The 25448-nt window shown below is 40.4% G+C and overlaps 2 protein-coding genes across 14 annotated transcripts in view; one reads left to right on the plus strand and one right to left on the minus strand.

Moving 5' to 3' along the window:
- Nucleotides 1-5286: 5286 nt before the first annotated feature.
- The window catches only part of LOC134527213 (serine/threonine-protein kinase dyf-5), a 407519-nt gene continuing 387357 nt past the window's right edge, over nucleotides 5287-25448 (minus strand). For 5 of the 12 annotated variants that reach the window (XM_063359694.1, XM_063359691.1, XM_063359692.1 and 2 more), the window contains one exon: nucleotides 5289-5438. In XM_063359694.1, the coding sequence (XP_063215764.1) occupies nucleotides 5414-5438 (25 nt within the window). In that variant the 3' untranslated portion in view covers nucleotides 5289-5413. Of the gene's footprint in view, nucleotides 5439-25448 lie in introns of all 12 variants that reach the window. The other 7 variants (XM_063359687.1, XM_063359683.1, XM_063359688.1 and 4 more) reach the window with 2 other exon arrangements.
- The window catches only part of LOC134527212 (uncharacterized), a 97196-nt gene continuing 87672 nt past the window's right edge, over nucleotides 15925-25448 (plus strand). For both annotated transcript variants that reach the window (XM_063359681.1, XM_063359682.1), the window contains exons 1-2: nucleotides 15925-22584; nucleotides 22672-23592. In XM_063359681.1, coding sequence (XP_063215751.1) covers nucleotides 19021-20844 — 1824 coding nt within the window. In that variant the 5' untranslated portion in view covers nucleotides 15925-19020 and the 3' untranslated portion in view covers nucleotides 20845-22584; nucleotides 22672-23592. The remainder of the gene's footprint in view (nucleotides 22585-22671; nucleotides 23593-25448) is intronic.

A 25448-nucleotide genomic window follows, 5' to 3' on the forward strand; every position in this document is an offset into this window, starting at 1 on the left:
TCCCAATTTTATCCGTTGTCTCGTCGCAAAGAATGTCAATCTTCTTTCCTAGTAACTTTGCCTTGACCTCTTCAAAATGTGAACTAGCAAGCTCGGGCACATATTTTTCTCTAAGGGTTCTTGAGTGTGGTAAATGGCCCGCTCCTTCAATACATGTATCCATTCAACTCCGAATGTTGGGATCATCAAGTTTTTTCAGTGGTATATTTGCTTTAACAAAAGCTTCCACCGTGTCTTTCACCATTTTGTTTGCTGAATCTTTTTTCTTTTTTGCAGTTGGCAACACAGCTGAGAGAGACATTTGTCTTTTATTTTCAATATTGTTAGCACTTTCCACATGTTTCCCTTTCAACACGAGAGGAAAATACTCATTCATAGCGCCATTTGGCCATATTGACATTGGCTTGTCGATGGTTTTGGGCATTGCTTTTCTGCCAATTTTGGTATAATGCTTGAGACTTCTGTTGTTGAGGTAGGTCCTGATCTTCTCGAGCATTACTGTATTTGTTCATCCGCTCCAATTTGTCAAAAAAAAGGAATAAGCAACTTGGGCGCTGTAAAGTAAACCAGGAGTTTTATACATCATTCTACTCACAAACATTTTTAATTTATTCTTATCATAAGTTTCCATGCCACCTAGTGATGCCAAATGTCATTAGTTATTCCACAACTTCAGGATTAAAATTATCAAGAACATTCACTAACAAGAAAAAGACTTTAATAATTACTCAGTTTAGTTCGATAACGTCATAATAAACATGTAAGAAAAGGATTGTGATACAAACGAATTACAGAGTTTATAATGGAAAATATAAGAAAACTTTATTTCTGACCTCATTAAAATTGAGTAAACCATTGTTCAAAAATTATTTAAGAGCAACTGCCATGCCAAAAGTGAATTATGAAGTCAACTACGAAGAAACATAAGTTGTGGAAGACTAAGACCAAGGCATCATCCAGACGCCATTTCACTCACCTAACCCTCACTCCTACGACGCATGGCCGGGCAGCATAACAGTCTTTCAAAGGATTACAGCAGCGAAGAAACATTTTACGTCCCTTTTAACCAAATTACTTGGCCCCAAAACTAGAGATGGGTCAATTCCATATTTTCTCGATTCCGATTCCAAAAATGCTTCGATTCCAGGTTTGGTTACGATTCCGATTCCACCAAAAAAATTGCCATGTACCTAATCATTAAAGAACTTAAAAAAAAGGAAAAATACAATATACCATGATTCCAAACAAACTTCTATTTCAAGAACAAATTTTTAATGCAATTCTAATGAGTACTCAGCTGCTTGTATTATGCTAATTAATTCATAAGCAATAAAAGGTTATAATTTCATCAATTTCTTGAAATGAGAATTCAGGTGTATTTACAAAACAAACTGAAATATTAAAACAGTATATAAATCAAAAATAGAATATTATGGTACATTATGAATTTCACTGGAGTCCCCCAAAGCAAGATAGGTCCTACTTATGTTGAGTCCGAAAATGTTTAAATAGGTTGGTTGTGGTCTTTGTTGGCCCATGAGATATTTTCGTGTTAAAATAATTGGATATTGCAAATTTGTCATAGAACGAATAGATTGTAAAATGTTTCCACACTTCAGACATGATTTTTTATTTCTAATACACCGTTTCACGTGTGTTTCTGCAAAAACGAGTTATATCCATCACAGAAATACGTGTACTGTACTATCACAGAAATACGTGTACTATACTATAGTAGAAATAAACTGACCCGATCTCTTGAAAAATAGTAATAGAAACAAAAGTGAGGTTACAACATAAAATAAAGTACACTAGAGTCCCGTTATAGCGAGGTGTCACGGTTACGGGTTTGATTCTCGCTATAACCGTGTCCTCGCTATAACCGAATTGGACAAATTTAGGCCCCCAAAAAATAAAAATTAACCGAAAATAGCATAAAAATTGTGTTTAAACCTGTATAATTGACAAATTACAGGTTTTATTAACGAAATATTAATTTCTGTGAGCACATGTGTGAATTCTCTTTAAAATGATACCCCACAAGTATGGATGCGATCACCGTTTGCGTCAAAATAACCAGAATACCCTACCACGCCACGTAAGTATAACATCTCAGCGCGCGGCCGACGCAGCATTGTCCTGCTATCTTTTGTCGACGCGGGCTGTCTGCTGGCGGCCATGTTGGTTCGGGATGTTGCGAACAGGTGATGCTAGTGTAGCTCGACAATTTAATTGCTTACAAAAATGCAGGAGTGCGGCAACGCACGTACGCCTCAAACGAAATAGTCGCTGGAAAACTATACTTTTTTTCATTTAAAGAAACCTGTCAACTTTTTCAGAAAATAAATTTGGGATTAAACTCAAACCATCACCACCCCTTTCCCGGACAGATACCCCAACAACTGACCGAAACAAAAGTTACAAGAAAACTGTCCTAGCGATTCGGAAATAAATACGGTAGTGCCTACTAGAGGTGTAAAAGTAACGAAAAAATGTGTACCCGTATGTATTCGTTACTATAACAATTAGTACTCGTTACTATCGTTACGTTATTTGTTACTTCTGATACCGCATAACATGCTATGTTATGTTGCAGCAACGAATCAAGTCTTATTGCGTACACGTACAGTATGATGTTGCGTAAATAATAATAAATAGAATATAAACAATTAACAATATTTGATAATTAATAGTTTTTGTTAACCAAGAAACAATTAAATCTCATTAGTGCGGCTTTTTAATATTATCTCTTTTAAGATAACAACAAAAAAACGTGAAAATACGCGATTATAAAAACAAAAACATACATATTTCTAATTTGAAAAAATACTTTCTTACGTTGTTTCTGTTCCAATCTCAAACTTTGTCTACACACACAATACATTTAATAAACAGTAAAAAAACATTGGACGACGAATTTCCAAATTATACTTTACTTAATAAACAAACCTCGTTCTTTGTAACGTAAATTCATCTAATATGCGCGCACATGCGTAAAACATACGAAAAATGCAAGTAACGAGATGCAGCCGTGTGTAACGTTACGTTCCTACTAGATTGCGCACCCGTTACTCAGTACCGAATACATACGGTTTGCTACAGCTCTAGTGCCTACTATTTGTCAGATAGTAAAATAAATAACATGACGTGTTTGTAAACGTGTCACAACTGAAATAGTTCCAAACAAGTTTATAAATATTTGTGTATTATTAACGCGATCAATTAGCATCAAGTATAAAGATGGCTCTTGACTTTTTTGGCCTAACATAGTTATAAACAATGTTATTATTCATTAATGAAAATGTCGCAACAAATTAATTAAGAGCATTTATATTTTAAAAAAGTGCACATTGTTATGTTTAATGGCGGGAAAAAATAGACTTTGCCTATTTTCTAAATAACAAGAAATGCGTGCAAGTATATATATTTTCAAAGGCTTGGTTTATTCGACTCGAGCATACTTTGGCCTTGAAGCCAGCCAGTGATGCTGTGACTGTGAAGTCGCAGGCACGGATAACTAACGGAAGTTTGATAAAAGAAAGAAAGGACGGGATTCTATTTTTAAAGCCACGCACTTAGGTGGCGACTGCAAGGCTGAAGAATGTGACAGGCGTCAACAGCAAGATGTCTAGTGGCAAGCGAGAGGGGTGGAGATAAAGCAGAAAAATAACAAAAGCGCGCTTCAAGCGATCACGTCGTAAATTCCTCAAAAATATCTCGTTATAGCCGTGTTCTCGCTATTACCGTGCTCGCTATAATGAGATTCTACTGTATTCGATAATATGGAGGCTTTCGTGTTTCATCTTGTGCAGTAAGTGCTCAGGCGCGTCAAAATGTACCATCTATGTGCGAAGCAAACAAAAAAAGTTAATCAGAGATAATAATTAAATATATTATTATATTAAATAAAAATACTGTGATATATTACATGTTTTAACCCAGTTTTAACCATTTTAAAACTTCAAACAAAAGAAATTACGATAGATAGAATTGCTTTTGTTGTGTTGCACCCTCTGTTAGCTGTTTACAACGTTAAAGTATGGCGGACTAAGCTAGATGAGATGATGTATTCGTAATTTGTTTCTTTTCCTTTCTTTACGTATTGTGTATTTCAACACGAAATAAGTGAAAACACGGTTATGAATCTAGAGTTTGGAAAACAAATATTTCATTTGATCCTAAGACTTTTATAATGTAATTGTATAAGCTGAAACTGCAACCAATATAAACGTGATATAAGATAACTATTACGTAATTTACCAAATTTTTAAATCAAAGTGCAAGGTGAGTTATGTAAATATTGTGACAATATTCTGGCCGAAATAAACAGTAATTTTAGCAGGAATCGCTGGTTTCATTCAGGAAAAAACTTTATTTTTTTCTAAATTATTAATTAAGAGTGCTTAGTACCATACTAAATACGATACGATTCCTTGAAACTTGGCAGAAGAATCGACGGTTCCGATTCCTGGCAGAATCGGTGGAATCGAAGCACCGAAGAATTGACACGCCCATTCCTACCCAAAACCCCTACAGGAAAACATCCTGACGGGAAGTTTTCCTGTGTTTTCCAAACACGTAAAGTTATTAAAACAAGTCGGCCGCTTGTCCACGCGCTGTGATGTCTACGTAGTCAGAAAACCGGCCACTAGATTGCAACACTTGCCTGCGCATGGCGACTGCGCACAATCTGCGCTCTCAGCTGGTCTCAAAAGAACGGTAAACAAGCCTGCGCCGAATTTCTCCAGAATCGCAGCACAACAATGCGTCAGCTGGCCTGGCTGAAACGCGGTCATGCCTGCGCCCCCAGACAAATAGTTGCAAGTCTCGCACTCTCCCAGCCCTGTGGAGACCCAAATTACATCAAAGGTGTTACAACATCTGAGCTTGAGAGAAACCAAGTCCCGAACTAGAGAAAAGATTTAAATTTTGTTTCCGACAAATAAAATAATTGATATATTAATGATAACAATTTTTAACCACGTGACATCACCCCAGGCAGCAAGAGCTTGTGTCCCACAAGCTTACAACAATGCTTGGGAATGCTTAAATTAACTTCTTAAAGTTTAAAAAAAATGTTTCTATCATTCCTATAAGCATCTATGTGATCCATTAACAGTCATAAATTCAAAATAGTGATTACAGTGTTTGATGCTTTCGTATAAATACCAACTCTAAATTCTACTATAACATATTGACAATTTCCTCTCAGGGGACAAGTGCAGTCTGCATAATTTCATATGTTAGCACTGCTTAGGACAGCAAGCAGCCAGGAGGGAGACGGCGAAGAGATGCACCAACTCAGGGCAGAGACAGGAACAGACTGCGGAACTATTAGCTGCAGAATCACACCCCACTTCAAACTGCCTCTCCCAGCTGATCCATCTCGATGTCGTTCGTCCCCAACTGCCCGTCAATCACAGTACACCTCACCATTCCTACACAAAATACATGAGTAGGATCAGGAGTCATACAATTACAAATCATAATACAAAAAAAAAACTCTCAAATATCAAAGTAAAAGTGAACAAATCAAACAATTAAATTATCTCCTTTAAATCAATGACATATTTTCTTTTGTTTATCATGAATTAGACAAGAGATCAACACAACTAACCGGGGGGGGGGGGGGGGGGGGGGGCAATACCATGTATCAACAAAAAAAACTGTTAAGATCCTTAAAACAAGTAACTACTAATTAAACAATCTCACAACTCATCAGCAATATTAAAATCTTGAAAAGCCTACCCACATTTCATAGACGAAGGATAAGGTGAGGTACGTAAGAGGAAGATTAACAAAAACTTGAATGCGCCCGCGTGTAGGTTGAAAGTTCATAAGGTTCATAACTACACTGGCATAGTCTTGCTGTACACTTTTTTAGAAAGTCAGGTCAGTAGCTCCCAACTACTGATGACTTTAGACTTCATGACAAATTTGTTGTTAGGGAGGCCACACCCTACCGCGATGAGTAATCACTGTCCTCGGACATGGCCACTTCCAAACCGCTGATACTCCTGGTAATCGTGCCTCACGCCACAATTCGACTATAGGGGCGCCAGCCAGCAGCAATGGGTAGATGAAGGTCCTCTTCTCCAAACTGCCCCACGTTGTATCTGGCTGACCCTTAACAAGACGCCTTCTCAAAACTCGAGAAGGGACAATTATTCTGGATGGAGCTGCACCACCGCACTCCCTTCGCAATTGCACTCCACGAGTCCTCATCAAAAGTCATTTTCTTCTATTGAAGATAACTACAGTACACTCCCTATTTAACGCGGTTGTCGGGGGACATAACTTTTACCCGCATTGTTGCATAACCGCGATGTTTCGATGTGACCAAGGTCAAAAGGCATAAAACACCGCCTGTGTTCTAATAGGTCGGCAAGCACGCACAGTATAGACGGCCCGCCTTTGTGCGGACTTTGCATCCACAGTTTTCACTAAACGCGGGTGAAAAAATAAAAATAATAAATTTTAAAGATAAATATGAAATGTTGAATTTTATTTTTTATTTTTCCGCATGCCGCGCACAGTTTGTCGCACGGCCTACGAGCGCGCCACACGCCGCCATACACACGTGCGGCACACAAGCTGCTGCCAGTCTCGTGGTGTCAGCCACAGTATCTGCTTCGTCTGAGTGTCCGTAACAAAGTAAGTGCAGTGTGTGCGGTTACACACGATTCTGTGGTCAAAGTCTTCTAAATAGAAAGGCCATAGTAATACTTCAAACCGAATATGAATCGCAAAGTACCGAGTTTGATTGACAAAATAAAAATTCTAGATTTACGTACTTACAGATAGCGTGTCTTTTGCAGAAGTATGCAGCAGATACGTGAAAAACGATTCTAGCATTCGTACAATATAAAATAAAGAATCGTCTATCGTGTAAAGTGGTTAAACTTTGTTATCCATGCTTACATTAAATTATAAATGGTCACATGTGAGATACAAAAGTTGCGCCAAAATAATTTTAGCGCAATCAGTGGTGCCGTATTAAAAAGTCTGTTAAACATTGTCTTTACTTATTCCATCAAACGCTGTGTCGAGTTGCTGAGTGTGTGTGGCTCGGATCGGCAAGTGTTATATTCCCCAGCCTCTGGTTAAAGGTCGGGAGGCCGCTACACATAAACATATCCGGGGCTTGTTTACTACCTCACGGTAAAAGTGGTACAGTATGGTTCACGTAAGTATTGGACCACTGGGAATTCCTCGGCAAAGATTAAAAATACGCTAGCTGATTTACTTTACTATTTAATGTTAAAACATTATACCAAAGTAAAAAGATGAACGTGTATAATACAACGAATAATATTATGTCTGTAGGTTCAAGTTATAACAAAACATTTATATGTCAACACACGTGAACACGAGAAGTGTGCCGACGGAAATGAGTGAACTACTCAAGGTCACCAGACTTCCCCCCTTTCGGCTTAATCGCCCCTCTCATCACAGGCGCTTATATTCCACTCCTCCCGTCTACCCGGATGTCTTGGTCGCATATTCTCTGCTCGCCTCTCCCCTCCCAGCGCTTGCCGTCAACCAAACCTATCCAAAATCAATCCCCAGCCGAGTCACGCTGGATAATGTCGCTGGACAGTGGGCTTTATCGGGTCCCCTGTCCGATGCTTTATTTGTGGGTTAAAAAAAATGTTAAGAACTAGTGTTTCAGAAAATAACACTGGGCTGGATTGGACCATAATTTGAAAACACTACAAGATAGAGGAATAATGTACGGAGATATCTTGTTTAGAATTTCACTGCGGACATTTTCTACGCCTAGGCTTTTTTCTGCCCGATGCTTAGTTTGTGAGTTACAACGCAAAATTATCCTAATCGGCTGTCAACCATTTATTCCATTATTATTACTGTAGAACCTCGTTAATCCGTGACGCGCTAATTCGGGAATCGGATAATCCGGGACGATTAAAAAGTGCAGAAAAAAAAAGAGAAGTAAAAATTGTCAGCGCTTGAAATTAACGTCACGCGGGCCGGCGGCCGGCAACCACTGCAAGCCATCGCGTGGGCCGCCAAACTCTGCAACGCTGTTTGTACCGACCCTTTGTGTCGTCCCCCTTTCAGCTGTCACATTTGTCACTCTTTAAACTTGAGGGGGATGTCCTGACTTCTGCTTCCCGTCTCCCTTTGTTTCCACCCGCCAACGCACGGCAGGCGCCTGGCGAGTGACGTGTCTGGCTGGCATTCGGCTGTACGAAGTGGGATGAGAGGGAGGGGGGGGGGGGGGGGGGGCTACCCAAAATTTATGTGTGCAAGTTCAGCACGATCTTATCTTTCTCTCTTCGGCTGTTGTAAATGACCGTGAACTGGCTAGGCAGTGCCGTATTTTTTTAAGCCGAGACTAATTCGAAGACGGCCCTTACCGTGAACGGATTATCCGGGTTTATTACTTTTTTTTTTACAGGATTTTAATTATCCGGGCATCGGCGGGTCCCAATTAACACGAATAATGGAGAGTTTACTATTTTTTATCCATCTGCTGCCAAGGCGCAGCAAGCCTCGGTAGATGTTACGTCACATGACCTTGGCCTTAGCCCAGCTGCACGCCGGTGTCTGAGAAGCTTGACAAGACCTTCCGGGCTTTTAATCCCTAGTCCGTGAAATTCTGTAATCCGTGATTATCTCGGTCCCGACCATCACGAATTAACGAGGTTCTACTGTTATTATTATTATTATTATTATTCATTTATGATTGGGGGACATGGTTTGACCCGCGATATACCCGATTCCGCGATCTATCGGGGCGCGGTATACCGGGAGTTTACTGTATCTGTGTCACTTCTTGAATAAAAAAAAAAGGTAAAAGGGGGGGGGGGGGGGAGAGGTGGAAATGGGAATAAGGAAAAGATCCCACCCACATTCTTAATGATTATTCATGTCATCATAATTCCCCTTATTAAATCTGGTATCCTCCCTCCATCATTATTTGGTTCCTGACTTAACCAAGAAATATATAAAAATTATTTATGGGGGCATGCCCCTTCACCTCAACATCAGTCAAATTATAATTCTCAAATCATAGATAAAGGTTTACATGGAACAAAATTCATTTACTACTTATCACAAACAGAGATGGTTACTTTAAATTCTTCACCAGTTTCACTGGATAACTTTGCTACACAACAGTTATCTTTGGCTAGTATTTCATTTAATTCTACCGTTCCACTGGTAGAAGGAACAGAATGTGCTACGGGAGCTGATACCTCTACAGGTCTATTGAGGGGTTTCAGATTACTCATATATTTTAGTAACAGAAATAATAACATTCCAAATATTACAACCATAGTAATCAAAGTTTCACTTATTTCTAGGCCAAGGGTAGTAACATTGTCCAATGCGGATGCTCTGGGTAGCGTTCCAATCCCTTGAAAAAGAGCCTGGGCACAAAGCACTACCTATGGTGTCTCCGGAGAACCTGAGATACAGGCTCGAAATAAGCTCCTGCAACCACTCCAACTGCTCCTTCAGGTAGTGGTCGATGTTGTCGGCTGCTTCCCAGCTGCAGGATCACCAGAACGATGTGCAGAATCCTCATTGTCAGAAGGGAAGATGATCACGCCTTATAATGACTATAAAAATCTATACAAAACTAAATATTAGACAGGCTCTATTTTTTTTTTCAAGTCTTACAAAATTCTCCAGTTTTTTCTCTTTGTTTTACTTAGTCATTCACCAAAAAAAAGGATCTCTATCACATAACTTATACACTGTAAAAATGTTTCATTCTCTCTATGTTTGTTACTTCGTAAACATCTCTGCCTCGGCGCGTCTTCTATAACCTGTACAGGTTATTCAACAATTTGCCAACCACAACTTAATGACCGAACCATTTATGCAATAGCTTCTCTGACAAACCCTTTGACTGTCGCAGGATCTCCTTCCAATGAGTACGCAGTCGCAGGCTGTCCTCACCTTCTACCGGCTGACTTAATTGAACATCTGAGGGTAAAAAAGGTTCTCTACCATAATGAGCACAAATGGGCTAAATTTTAATGTTTCGTGGCTCGCCGTGTTGTATGCCAAAGTGACCAAGGGTACATATTCATCCCAATTACGTTGTGAAGATGCCACATACTGAGATAGCATCATTGCTATGGTTCCATTTAATCTTTTATATAATAAATTTGTGTTTGGTCTGTATCCTGATGTTTTCAAACTTAGTACATGCCGTCACCCGACCTCTGTGAAAGGCCCGGGGGGTACCATACGGGCGCTACGGGCGTCGCGATGCTCTTGTTGTCCGGAGGGGCGCCAGGCTAGCGGGCTGCTAGGCCGTTGGTGTTGGGTCGTGGGTACTCTGCCCCCACGTGCCCCGCCAGGTACACGGCTTGAATCTACCCTGAATGGCTCTCCCTTGACTGTGAAGGCCGCTCGGCCGTGTGGAGGGCGGGAGACTACAGAAAATTAGTGTACACGAGCTGGTGAGAATTACCTTTAATTTAGTCCCGCTACAAAACACTCTCACCAACACTTGGCGACGTCTAGCCGTTACACAATTAACACAAAAAAAACATAACACTACGCGACACTAATGGTTACCGCGGCAGTCTCGCGGGGCGTGGGTCGATGCTCGCTGGAGACGGCCAGCGCCGAAAGTTAACGGGTGCAGCTCTATGAGCGGGCTCCTGAATTCGGCGAAACACTTACGTGTGTGCAGCCGGCAGGCATATGCACGGCGTCCGTAAGTAAAAACACTTTCGCTGGAGTCGGCCAGTACCGAACATTCTGTGATACGATACGTAGCGCGGTATCACACTGAAGACGGTCGGGATAGGCCCGGTTCCGCAAAATACGCGCCGAGTCGACGTGGGCAGCGGTGAATTAACAAAAGGTTTGAAATTTGAAGATGTGGTACAGAATAAAAATAATCAATGAATCAAACTTGAATGCTGCCCACGGACACACGTCTGTTCCCGGCGCGGAGTGGTTGGAGACTGCCGAACATGGCCGCCTCGCAAGGAAGAGAAAACTTTCTCTTCTTTGTGAGTCTGCGTCATAAAACTTATATTAATTGAATTTACTCTATTACCTGTTAAAACATGTTCCAGGTGCCCAATTAAAATGTAGCACCTGGTAATTGGGTGCTTAAGGCTTAACAATGGTTTTAATGTATTTAATTATTTAAATTGTGACATCAAGTTGGCGACTGTAAATTTACTAACATATTGTCCCACTGCGAATTGTTTTAGAGGGATTTTTCCTATTCTGACTTGATCATAGTCACTGGCATTTTAATTAAGGCCAGTGGCCGCGGTGACTGTTAATGAGGTTTGTTGTCTGCTCCGTGCGTGGTGTAATCGTCCGGAGTGGCTACGACGCACTTATTACATGTCGGGTAATTAGTAATTTCGTACTAATGGCTTTTCCCTTAATTGAATTATGGGTTCGAGCCTCCGGGGTTCCGTACCTTTAAATTTCATTACGTCTATTGGGGTCACGCCCGAGGCGCTCGCCTGACTCAATCCGGCTGGGCAAGGGGCGCGCTCCGAAAACGGGATACGGTACTGGCGGTGCAGAGCACGGGCTTAACGGCCATGGTCGGTACAACGTCATACATTAACCTAAGTAATTCATTAACGACTTTGGAAGTAAAAACTTTTCCTCTATCTGTCAATATGGAATAGGGTACAGAATGGCGACAAATTATGTTTTCTAGTAAAAATTGAGCTACGTCATTGGCGTTACTAGTGGGGCTGGCTTTAGTCTCAGCCTATCGAGTACCGTAATCAATAGCAACAAGAATGTATTTGTTTCCTGATGTGGTTTTTGGAAAAGGGTCTAAAATATTGACACAAATAGTTTCAAAAGGTTCACAGATGGGTAATGGTTCTAATAACCCTGCTTTCTTTTGAGGAACTCCCTTTTTACCCTGACATCCCCTGCATCTCCTCACATAGGCCTGAATCTCTTTTAGCATATTGGTCCAATAATAACGACGTATAATTTTGTCTGTGGTGCCAACTACTCCTAAGAGACCCCCAAAAGTGGGATTTTCGTGACTTTCTCTTAAAATTTCTTCCTTTAAGCTTTCGGGAATTACTAATATTTTGTCCCTACCACCTGAGATAGAGTTTTGTTTGTACAAAACACCATTTAACAAAGAAAAATTTTTCGCTTGTCTGCTTAACTTGTTATCAATTCCTGACGGTTGAGTCAACTTACAAAAAAGGTCTTAGACCCACATCAGAAAACTGCAGCTTGGCTAAATCCACATCATGCATCACAAAAACAGGTAACTCAAGGTAGGGGCGTAGCCAGGATTTTATTTTGGGGGGGGGGGGGGGGGGGGGGAATTAAATATTGTACTGCTGTAAATATTATTTATTTTGAATATTAAAATGAAACAAATTAACTTTTACAAAATAAATAAAACAAATTCAGAAACATGTCCTCTTCAGGCATCACAAAACATTCAAATTTCCTTATGTCTAAAGGATGAGGAACGGGAACAGATGCAGGCTGTTTACTATAATTTAAAAAGTTCACAAAAAATTGCAACACCCTTAGTATAACGAAGGTAACAATAACTCCACAAAATATGAACACAAAATATGTACTGTATGCACATTCAACCTATAACATTCAACTCCGAGAATATTTGGTTTTCTCGGAAGTCACAAAAATTGCTTTGCCACTCCTCCCTTCCCCCCACTTCTCTATGCCTCCAGACATGTATTGGGCTGAAAAAAATATATAATCTTACACTTACATGTATGTAAAAACATTAGCAACATCATTAATAACTGTGTTATGATATAAAGTACATGTGATTTGCACAATTATTGCAATTTAGTAAAAACTTTAGCTGCACTCTAAATTTTGTACACAGATCTGTTTTTTAAGTCACTTCTAATTTTTCAGTAAAATAGTATACAGTGATTTTTTCTTGCAAATATGTCCAAAACACTTTCAAGATCAACTTCTGTATCTCGGTGAACTGTAAGCAATGCTAATCCATTCAAGCGGTTTTCTGACATACTGTTGTGCAGATATGATTTAAGTCTACGGAGTGTAAAAAATGACCTCTCACTTGATGCTGTGGACACTGGCAAAGTAGCCGACAATTTTGTGAGTGAATAGAAAGAAATTACTGTTACACATATTCAGTGATTCAATAAAATCACTCTGCAACTGAACAGTGTTCTTTTCTTGTAGCCACTTTCGTCGCCACATCTGGACTTCACTAACAGCCACTGTTTGAGATATGTCTTGAGGATACTGCTCAAGTAGAGTTTGAATGTTGCTTCGAATGTCAATGTCTGAAAGCTGAACACATTTCCTTGGCAGAAGAAATTCTAATGAGCACAAAACATTTTTTGTGAAGCAAGAACCTTTGATCAATTTGATTAATAAAATAGTCTAGGAAAGGTATGTAAATTGACTGCCTGTAATATTCTTCTGCATTGCTTGTAGCATAATTTGAACGCTGAACTTGTTTTCCACATTTCCTCGGTATAGTGATTTCAAAATCATTGTCTTGCGCCCGTTTTACTGCAGAGGAATAAATAGTATTGAATTTAGTGGTGGCGTTACTACGCAGACCTTGAATTTCTAATTTTAGCGATTCTGCATACTTAACACAAGCGGAAATGTCGCACTTCTTACCTTGTAAAATATTTGACAAATTGACTGTGAAGCCAAATATTTCGCAACATATTTCAAGTGAAATGATAAATTTACTCTGCTGTAAAGCACAATGAAAGTTGAATGCCTTTGTAGAAGTGTCTGCATGACTAATATTTTGAAGCTCTAACAGTGATTCACATATATAATCGTAAAGTTCATGAAACAAAAACAATGACTCTTGGTGCTCAACCCATCGAGTTTCATAAAGTTTCAAAAGTCTTGTTCTCTGCATACTAGGGTCTTTTTGCAGTATACAATTTCTTAGAACATCTTGTCTTCTGGGCGAACTTCTGAAAAATGAAACTACTTCTTTTACTGTCCCTATGCAGTTTCTAATTTCTGGTAGGCTACAAGCATGAGTCAAAGCTAAATTAAGAGAATGGCTTGCACAATGAACATACACAGCTGCTGGGTATGACTGGCGAATAGCAGACTGGCAACCCTGCAATCGTCCACTCATACTTGCTGCGCCATCATATTCTTGGCCACACAAATTATCTAAATTGATACCACTATTTTTCAGAGTTGTAAGTATCATCGATGCAAGAGCTGACCCACGAAGATCATATACTGGCACAAATTTCAAAAAGTCTTCTCTAATTATATAGCCAGAATCTGTATTGTTAACATACCTGACACAAAGCGATAACTGTTCAGTTCCCCTTATATCAGCTTTTTCGTCAGCTAAAATACTAAAGCACTCTGAAGCATTAACTCTGCTTACTATTTCGTGTGAAATAAGTTCCTCGCAGGCATCAATAATCTGGTTCTGAATATCAGGGCTTATATATGAAGAATTACCGGTAAATATGTAGAGTAGCGGTATATGCCAAAATAAATGCTAAAAATCCGAACATACTTTTATTCTATGCTCTTTCACTTCCTATTTTCAAATCAACCGGCGGAGATAAGAAATTCCAAATACTTTAGGAGATATTGAATTTTTTAATTTTGAACATGTAGAGTAGCTGTATTTGCGAAAAAAAAATTCTAAAAACCTGAAATTACTTTTATTATATGCTCTTTCACTTCCTCTTTTCATTAAAACCAGCGGAGATAAGAAATTCCAATTACTTTAGGAGATATCAATTTTTTTAATTTTGCAATACAACACCTGTACAACCATTCGGCCGTCGACATTTTTGTTATTTTGCCATGTGTTCGTGAATGCGTAATAAATAAAATGGTCGATTAGGTCAGGTCAGTTACATCATGAATACTTTCAAACTAAGCGTACATTAAAAATAATATGATTTAATTTCAATGGTTCTTTAGTTTTAAAGTATTTATAATGTAACTGACCTGACCTAATAAACCCGGACAAATGATGATCATTAAAAACTCACGTAAATTTTTTTTTGTTACTTATTACTTGCGCAACAATATCCAAATAAAAAATAAGACTTTAAAATTCGTTAAAAACCCACCTAAGTTGGAGGCGGGTTCCTTTTTCTTTGCCATTAGAAGGAAATGATGTAGTCATTCACCTACGTCGCGATACCTCCGACGGAACATTAATAAATAAATAATCACGTATTGGTTCATTTGAATACTGGCCAATTACGGAACTGTCACGTGACAAAATTATCCAATAAGAAACATAATAGATACTCGTAAACCAGAAACAATGGTGATCGCCGCATGAACACAGGTATTGTGATGAAAATTAAAAAATTCGATATCTCCTAAAGTATTTGGAATTTCTTATCTCCGTCGGTTGATTTGAAAAGAGGAAGTGAAAGAGCATAGAATAAAAGTATTTTCGGATTTTTAGCATTTTTTTTCGCATATACCGCGACTCTACATATTTACCCAATTACCTGAACAGGTGTCAATGTGTTTTCTTAGGATTTCATCTCCACTTTCTAAGCGAAATCTTAAAAGGCTGCGAAAATTACCATCATTTTCTGACGATTCAGTCAACAATGGCCCAGTGTCATGATGGCCACGTAATGCAATCTCCTGCCTACCACAAAATATAACTGTTTTAATGATAGGCATAAGTTTTTCTCTATTTTCTTGAATTTTCAGTTTTTTTGCCGAATCAAGTGCGAGAATTATATCATCCCGCTTCCTTTCAAATACAGAAACAAAATTATCTGCAAAAACATGGCATCTCTTGTGGTAGGATGTGGATTCATGCTGTCTAAAGTCACTTTTTGCATTTTTCCGAGTAAATGCTTGACCTACTAAAGCCCCGACAGGCTGATGTTCTCCTTTACCCACTTGTTCACTTCCAAACACACAACAAACACGGCAAAGTGCTCCTTGTAAGTGTTCTGAGTAGGCTAACCAGGTAAACTCACTTAGGCCGGGTTTATAGAAAACGCAAGAACGCAGAAACGCAAGAAACGCAACTACGGTAAAAGTCCAACCTTAACTCTTCTACCAGCACGTTTATAAAAAACGCAAGAGACGCAAGAACGCAACGCAGAAGTCGTTGAACTTTCTACTTCTTGCGTTTTCTCCTTGCGTTTCGGCCTTCTATACTGGTTGCTTTAGTATGTGGAAACTGAAACTGTCATGTAATGCATATAGAAGGCTCTGCGATTGTAATCGTTACGCTTGTGTTTCTTTATTTATGTTTTGGTCTGGCATTCTTCTAGTGAATACAGCGCAATGGAGGAAGCTGATTAATTTCTTATTCAGCTTATCCAAAATTTTCCCTGCCTGTACGATAAGTACAACAAAGATTTTAAAATAATCATGACTTATCTTGCGTTTTCTATAAACCCGGCCTTAGCCAATGCCTTTGAAATTTTAAATTTCTGTTACCAGCTGGCATCTTTACTATGTTGTATTTCAGAGTATCATCAAGTCTTTTGTTATTTACATACAAACCAACATAAAATTGATTATTTATAACATCGTCACAAGTATCAACGGATATATTACTACTTACGTTGATAAAATCAGGTTCGGGAGGTGCTTTGAGAATCATCACGATCCACATATTGTTCACTTTTAAAATAATCACTGATAGTTTTATTTGTATTATGAGTAGCTTCAAATGCTTGTGAATGTTTTCTTTTTAGATTACTCATTTTTTCATCACAAAATATCACCGACACACTAAGCTTTAATAAAATATTTTAATAAAATATAAATAAAACGCCAGTGTCAACAAAGTACAGTAGCATCATCAACAACAAACAGTATGGCAAATATCAGTTCGTAAAAATGCCATTGTTAATGCTTAAATACTTTCACGCGTATTTTAATTCCCTACACTGTTCTGTATCGTTTGGCATTGTTTGCCATCTATCGGAGAAAGATGAAACTACTTGAATACTTTTTATGGTTACAATGCCTCAGTAACAATTATGTGTGGCAATTGAATTATTACAATATTTCTTTTAAGATACAAAAAAATTACAAACTCAACTCAGGTAATAAATAAAAAAAAACCTTCCACACATTTCTGGGGGGGGGGGATGGATCCCTAGGATCCCCCCCTTCCCTTCGCCACTGACTCAAGTGATTTATCTTCGTCAAGGACTGTCCCTGTTTTGACAGCATTTCTACTCAAAATGTCTACATGTAAATGAGTTTTACCACTACTGTAACATCCAGTGTACTCATACTCCATCAATTTCAATGCCCACCTGGTTAACCTTCCTGCGCTATGAGCTTTAAATGTCAAACGATCCAGATAACAAAGGCTATGATGATCGGTTACAATTTTGAATGGCTTCAGGTAAATGTAAGGCCGAAACTGGTCTAAAGCATAAATCAAAGCTAAACATTCAAGGTGAGTTATAGGATATCTAGTCTCTGCTGAAGTGAGTGTTCGGCTGGCATAAGCAGTAGGTTGTAATTTTCCATCAATTCTTTGTAACAATGTGGCTCCTATCCTTAATGAACTAGGATCTGTATGTAGTTCAATGGGTTGGTTTTCCTGGAAGTGAGCAAACACTGGGGAAGAAGTCAGCTTTTCTTTCAAAATTTGGAATGCTTGTTCTTGATTGTCAGTCCAGATAAACTTTTCATATTTATTTAGCAATGTCGGTACATATACCATAATTATCGTACGCTGTCTATTCACCTTCTGCCCCCTCATCTTTTGAGTTGGGAGGATGCCCTTTGGCAGAAAGTTGCGATTGAATACGCTCTTCTTACCACGTAAGTGGTATCTTTGAAAAAAAGTTATTTTGGTCGAAAAATTTTTTTTTCAATTTCTAGGCCATGCAATCTTATATGTGGAAGGATGCATTTTGGCATTCAGTGACATGCTGTATGAATGTATGGACTCATGTTAATTTATTTATGGCCGATGTTCCAAAGCTATGGTGAACCAAGTGGAAGTTGTTGCATTTGGAAGGGGACATGTGCAATGTGTGGTGGATGAGCTGACCCCAACATGGGCACAGCCTTGACGTGGCGTTGGGGCTTTTTCACTAATGTGCCCTTCCCTCATTGGGTGTTCCTGATCCATGTGCCCTTGCCACATTGCCTGTCCCTGATCCTCATGCTATCTGGGGAGTGGTGACCCCAGTGGGACTCGATGTTCATTGTCGCTATATTTGTGGTCGGTACTCACTTATTGAAATTTGTGGAATATATTTTGTGTTGCAGGTTTCAGTCCTTACAAAGTGACATTACTTATGAGTGCTAAGTTATTTAGAAGTGACATTACTTATGAGTGCTAAGTTATTTAGAAGTGACATTACTTATGAGTGCTAAGTTATTTAGAAGTGACATTACTTATGAGTGCTAAGTTATTTAGAAGTGCTTGATTTGGAACATTGACAATGCCCAAACAAAAGAAATATTGCAGTCCGGCTACTCGGACGGCCAAGGAGCGTGTGCGCGCGAATAAGCGTTGATCGCTTGAAAAACTTGCAAAGCTTGAGAAGTCTACTTCAAGAAGTGCATGTGATGATGCTTCAGATGATGGTTCTTCAACACAGAGCAGCATGACTTGCTCAATTCCTGTTGGGACTTCTACGCCTACTAAGGCACCGGTTACGAGGGAAAATGCTGTTCCCCCTTTTGTGCAAGGTGCTGTGAAGACGGTCCACCAGAATCCACACCAGTCAGATGGCGGGACCTTCCCATGCAACTGATGTGCCCATCTTACCTCATGATGTGGTGCAATTACCGTCTGCAATTGACGAACATGTTACGAGGGAAATTGCAGTTACCACTTTTGTGCAACCTGCTGTGGAGAGGCGGTCCACCAGAATCCACACTAGTCAGATGGCGGGACCTTCCCATGCAACTGATGTGCCAATCTTACCTCATGATGTAGTGCAAGATCCATCTACAATTGAGGTTGGTGAATCCTTTCTTCTTGACGACGATATTACCCGGCAGTTGCTGGGTCCTTTCTATGTTGAGGAGAGTGCACCTGTGGTTGTGCAACAACATGCTTAAATGCCTGCAATGACAAGCGCAAGAGCAAGACCAAGAGTGTATCATGCCTGCTCTTTTCGCGTGGCTCGCCAACTGCCTGTTATTTCTGTCGAGGGGCATGACATGGGACTAATGGAGCAGGCATGTGTGTACTGTGGTGCACTTTATTTTTCGAATGAGGGTATCAAACGTGATCGCAGTTACACCATCTGCTGCATGCGAGGAAAGGTGAAACTACCACCTCTTGGTGACCCACCTGCTCTTTTACGCCATCTTTTGACTGGCGATGATGACGAATGCTCAGAGTACAGACAGTTCATCCGCAACTACAATTCTTCATTGTCGTTTGCGTCCTTTTGTGCCGATGGGATGGTCCAATCACCTTGCCGTTCTGTGTACACATTTCAAATTCATGGACAAGTGCACCACTTCACTTCAGGGGCTGTACGCCCAGTCGAGGGTTCCGCACCTCGCTACAACCAACTTTACTTCATTGATGTCGATGCTGCCAACAGTGTTCGAGTTCAACAGCACAGCCCATGTCAGATTGCCATTCTCGATCAGCTTGAGCAGATGCTGTCCGAGGTGAATCCTTATGCAAGAATTCATAAGACCATGAAGGATGTGATGGCCGAAAAGGATCGGGAGGCTGAGCGATTACGCCGTCCCAAGCGCAAAGTCATTTTGACGATCAAGCCTGGCATTGGAAAGGATGCCAATACCTACAATTTACCTGTTGCTGCTAACGAAGTTGCAGCGATCTTTGTTGGTGATGAACCACCAATGAGAAACGATATTCGGATTTATCCAAAAGACAGGCCAGTGCAGTCCATAAACAATCTGCACCCTTCTACCGATCCCATGACTTATCCTCTGCTGTTTCCACATGGGGAACATGGGTACACCAGCAGCATGCAGCATGAGTTCATTGTAAGCGAACTGCGCAATAAAGTTACATGTAACCAGTTCTATGCTTACAGGATCATGCAGAGACAAATTTTTTCCATATTGCATCACTCTGGAAAACTTTTCCAGCAATATTTGGTGGATGCTTTTTGCAAGGCAGAAGCTTTAAGACTGTGGTATGTTAAACAAAATCAAGGCAAACTGAGAGTCGAGACCCTCAATGAGATTGTACAGCACATCCAGCATGCTCCTGAAGGAGGTGATGCGAGAGTTGGCAAAGTTTTCGTACTCCCATCATCCTTTTATGGCTCTTCCAGACAAATTTATCAATTCTACCAAGATTCCATTGCCATTATGCATCATTACGGTAAGCCAGACCTTTTCATTACGTTCACATGCAATCCTAAGTGGCCTGAAATTGAACTGAATCTTCAAGGTCGACAACTTTCTTGCCATCGCCCTGACTTGGTATGCAGGGTGTTCAAAATGAAGCTGGAGGACTTCATTGAGGATCTTACGAAGCATCAAATTTTGGGCAAAGTTAATGCCTACACTTATACCATTGAATTCCAAAAGCGTGGTCTGCCTCATGCTCATATCCTCATTATCTTGGATAAACCTGACAAAATTTTAACACCAGAAGCTGCTGATGCTACTGTATGTGCACAAATTCCTAATTTCGATGTTTCGCCTCAACTTCATGAATTGGTCAAGAGTCACATGGTACATGTCAAATGTGGCAAGGATGCCTCCTGCTACAGAGAAGGAAAATGCCGCTTCAACTTTCCCAAGGCTTTTAGGACTGAAACTCTCCTGAACTACAAAGGCTTTGTGCAGTATCGCAGGCCAGACAATGGTTTTACCGTGACTATTGGTAGGAACCAGTATGACAACAGGCACATTGTTCCGTATAACCCGTACCTGCTTCTCAAATACTAGTGCCACATCAATGTCGAGATCTGCTCTTCTATTCAGGCCACAAAATATCTGTACAAGTACATCCACAAGGGTCACGATTCGGCTGTACTGCAAGTCGATGATATTGTGAGGGACGAGGTGCAGTCCTTCATTGACTGTCGCTACGTCAGTTCCCCAGAAGCGTGTTGACGTTTGCGTTCATTCAAAATGGCCGATAAAAACATTGTCGTTGTGAGGCTTGGACTTCACCTTGAAGGCATGCAGCCTGTCTACATTCAAAATGACAATGTCAATGCTGCTTTGGAGAGCGCACAGCAGAAAAACACACACTTGACTGCATACTTCCATTACAATTTGCAGCACAAACTTATTCATCATGCTGTGGACGGCGACTGTGGGTCTACGCCATGTCCTCTTCAACTAACGTATGTCGACTTCCCGCAGCAATTCCGCTGGATGGAGAAGGAGAGAGTTTGGAAGCCACGAGACAAGGGAGGCTTCAACACAATCTCTAGGTTGTACCAGGTGAAGCCCCAGAAGGATGAGGAACTTATGTGCCTTAGAATTCTTCTTCATAATGTCAAGGGTGCTACATCCTTCCAAAACATACTCACTGTGGGTGGGTTCGAGCATCCTCCCTATAAAGATGCATGCCAAGCTCTTCTTCTTCTCGACAGGGACGACATCTACGAGCTGACGTTATTCGAAGTGGCGAATTGGTGTGTTCCTTCGCGCCTACGGGTATTCTTTGCCCACACTCTATTTCACTGCAACCTATCGGATCCTCTGCATTTGTATGCTCGGCTCAGGCAACACTTGCTCGATGACACTTCCGATGATGAAGTGGCCTGTGAAAATCGAGCACTTCTACACATTGCCTCACGGCTTTCGTACTTCAACAAAAGTCTGGCCGACTATGGCCTTCCTTCGCCCGATGAGGGACGTGTTCACGACATGCCGCAATTTGATGTGGATGTCGAGAGAACGGAAGCAGAGCGCATGTCGTCCCTTCTCAATGTGGATCAGCGAGCTGTTTACGAACACATCATGGCTGCTGTTTTTGAGCCTGAATCTTGCGAAGAACCTCGCTGCAGAGCTTATTTCTTGGATGGTCCTGGAGGTTCTGGGAAGACGTTCCTCTACAACTGTCTCATACATAGCCTTCGGGCTCAAGGCAAGGTCGTTTGTCCTGTTGCCTGGACTGGAATCGCTTCAATCCTACTTACAGGGGGTACCACTTCTCACTCTCTTTTCAAATTTAGTGTGCCCTTAACCAATGACTCAGTTTGTAACATTTCTCATCAGTCTAAAGAAGCTGAGCTTCTTCGAGCCTGCAGTCTCATCATCTGGGACGAGGCTCCTATGGCACCTAAGCATGCACTTCACCAAGTGGATGCATTGCTAAGAGACATCACCAACAATGACCGCACCAAGTTCGGTGGCAAAGTTCTGTTGCTCGGAGGAGACTTCAGGCAGGTCCTGCCTGTGGTTCAGCATGGTGGTCGGGCCGATCAGGTCAATGCCTGCATCAAGAACTCTCCATTGTGGCCTTCCTTCAGGCAATTCAGCCTGAGAGTCAACATGAGGGCAGACCAAGGCCAGGAGGAGTTCCAAGACTTCCTCATGCGAGTGGGCGACGGGCTAACACCACCCATCGCAGATCTGCCCGAAGACTTCATCGAGGTTCCGAGTACGATGGTGCTACAGGACGATGCGGACATCTGTTCGGTTGTGTTCGGTACCGAAGGTCTCACCGAAGAGGTATGTCAGCGCATCTTCCTTTCCCATATACATGGCATGTGTCAGCTTCATGCTGTGTGACTATCATTGTTGTACGTATGATTGCAGGTCGTCAGCAGCCGAGCGATACTGTGTCCAAAAAAATGAGTTTGTTGATGTCATCAACAAAAAGATGGTGTCCCGATTACGTACGGAATCACGTACATACCGGAGCTTCGACAGACTGGAGGAGACAGCAGAAGAAGGGATGAATGTGCCTGTCGAGTTCTTAAACACACTCACACTTTCTTCCCTTCCTCCTCACTCTTTGACCCTTGCTGTTGGATCATGCTTCATGCTTATCCGAAATCTAGATCCCAAGCATGGTCTTTGCAATGGGACAAGGTGCATCGTTGTTCGCATGTCTAACTATGTCATTGATGCAAAAATTATAAATGGATCCTTCAAAGGTGAAAGAGCCTATATTCCACGCTTAAAGCTTACATCTTCTGCTGCAGATTTTCCTTTCATCTTCTCTCGTACGCAGTTTCCTATTCGGTTGGCTTTTGCTATGACCATCAACAAAAGCCAAGGACAGACATTCGAGTGGGTTGGCCTCTACCTTCCTCATCCAGTCTTCAGTCATGGCCAACATTTATGTGGCTTTGTCCAGAGCCAAGTGCTTCGATGCTATTTCTGTGCTTGCTAAACTTCCTTCTGAACTTGCCTTGCAGCCTCTGCACCGTAGAAGTCACTTCACACGCAATGTCGTGTATCCTGAAGTGCTCTCCTAATTTACCTCCTTCCTAAATATTTTCCTTTATTTCCTGAACCAAGTATTAACATTAAAAAATATTCCTTTCCTTTCCTTTCTTCTAAAACATGTCATTGCAATTCCCACTTCTTTGCCTGCTGCTGTATCATTCCTCATACTAAATCACGACCTCTTCGGTGACCTTCTTCAAGACTCTGCTGGACTAAGCCTCTGTGTGCTGGATCCGACATGTGGAGGTGTTCCTGGGAGCGCTGCACTTTCTTCTAACTTCATAGGTGGGTATATTTTATTTATTTACGATACCGAATAAAACCTTCCCATTCTTTCTTCCCCTTCAATCTTCTTCCTTTCCAACATCCTTCCTTTTCCCCTTTCTCAACATCGTTCGTGGTTGTTCGCTGTTTTCGAATCTTCTTCCTTTCCGACATCCTTCCTTTCCCCCTTTCTTAACATCGTTCGTGGTTGTTCGCTGTTTTCGGACTTTGTTCATTTTTTATCACAATTCGTTCGTGGTTGTTGTTATTTCGGACTTTGTTTTTTTTATTCTATTCGTTCGTGGTTGTTGTTATTTCGGACTTTGATTTTTTTTTTTATTCTATTCGTTTGTGGTTGTACATACAAACATACATATAACTATTCTATATAAATATTATTATATATTATATTATTAAATATGTATAATATATTTCCTTATATATTATATATATAAATATGCATCCTTTTCGGACATTGTTATTTTTTTTTTCTATTCGTTTGTGGTTGTATTGACTTCAGGAATTTAATTTTTAACAAGAAATAATTTTTCTTCTCTACATTTCATATACTTTAGTGTACGAAAAGATCCTTCTACTCATCCACTACAAACCAGCCCACGAATCTCGCGGGCCTATCCACTACATCATTGGCGTTACTAGTGGGGCTGGCTTTAATCTCAGCCCATCGAGTACCGTAATCAATAGCAACAAGACTGTATTTGTTTCCTGATGTGGTTTTTGGAAAAGGGCCTAAAATATCGACACAAATAGTTTCAAAAGGTTCACAGATGGGTAATGGTTGTAATAACCCTGCTTTCTTTTGAGGAACTCCCTTTTTACCCTGACATCCCCTGCATCTCCTCACATAGACCTGAATCTCTTTTAGCATATTGGTCCAATAATAACGACGTATAATTTTGTCAGTGGTGCCAACTACTCCTAAGTGTACCCAAAAGTGGGATTTTCATGACTTTCTCTTAAAATTTCTGCCTTTAAGCTTTCGGGAATTACTAATATTTTGTCCTTACCACCTGAGATAGAGTTTTGTTTGTACAAAACACCATTTAACAAAGAAAATTTTTTCGCTTGTCTGCTTAACTTGTTATCGATTCCTGACGGTTGAGTCAACTCACAAAAAAGGTCTTAGACCCACATCAGAAAACTGCAGCTTGGCTAAATCCACATCATGCATCACAAAAACAGGTAACCAAGGGATTTATCTTCGTCAAGGACTGTTCCTGTTTTGACAGCATTTCTACTCAAAATGTCTACATGTAAATGAGTTTTACCACTACTGTAACATCCAGTGTACTCATACTCCATCAATTTCAATGCCCACCTGGTTAACCTTCCTGCGCTATGAGCTTTAAATGTCAAACGATCCAGATAACAAAGGCTATGATGATCGGTTACAATTTTGAATGGCTTCAGGTAAATGTAAGGCCGAAACTGGTCTAAAGCATAAATCAAAGCTAAACATTCAAGGTGAGTTATAGGATATCTAGTCTCTGCTGAAGTGAGTGTTCGGCTGGCATAAGCAGTAGGTTGTAATTTTCCATCAATTCTTTGTAACAATGTGGCTCCTATCCTTAATGAACTAGGATCTGTATGTAGTTCAATGGGTTGGTTTTCCTGGAAGTGAGCTAACACTGGGGAAGAAGTCAGCTTTTCTTTCAAAATTTGGAATGCTTGTTATTGATTGTCTCTGCAGATAAACTTTTCATATTTCTTTAGCAATGTCGACAGGGGTTTCGCAATCTGAGAGAAATTTGCTATAAACTTACAATAGAAAGAAGCTAGGCTTAAAAAGCTTCTCACCCCTCGTTGGTCTTTAGGTTTAGGTAATTTTTTCACTGCAACTACTTAATCTGGGTGCG

This window comes from Bacillus rossius, chromosome 1 (assembly GCF_032445375.1).
Source record: "Bacillus rossius redtenbacheri isolate Brsri chromosome 1, Brsri_v3, whole genome shotgun sequence".
Classification (NCBI taxonomy): domain Eukaryota; kingdom Metazoa; phylum Arthropoda; class Insecta; order Phasmatodea; family Bacillidae; genus Bacillus; species Bacillus rossius.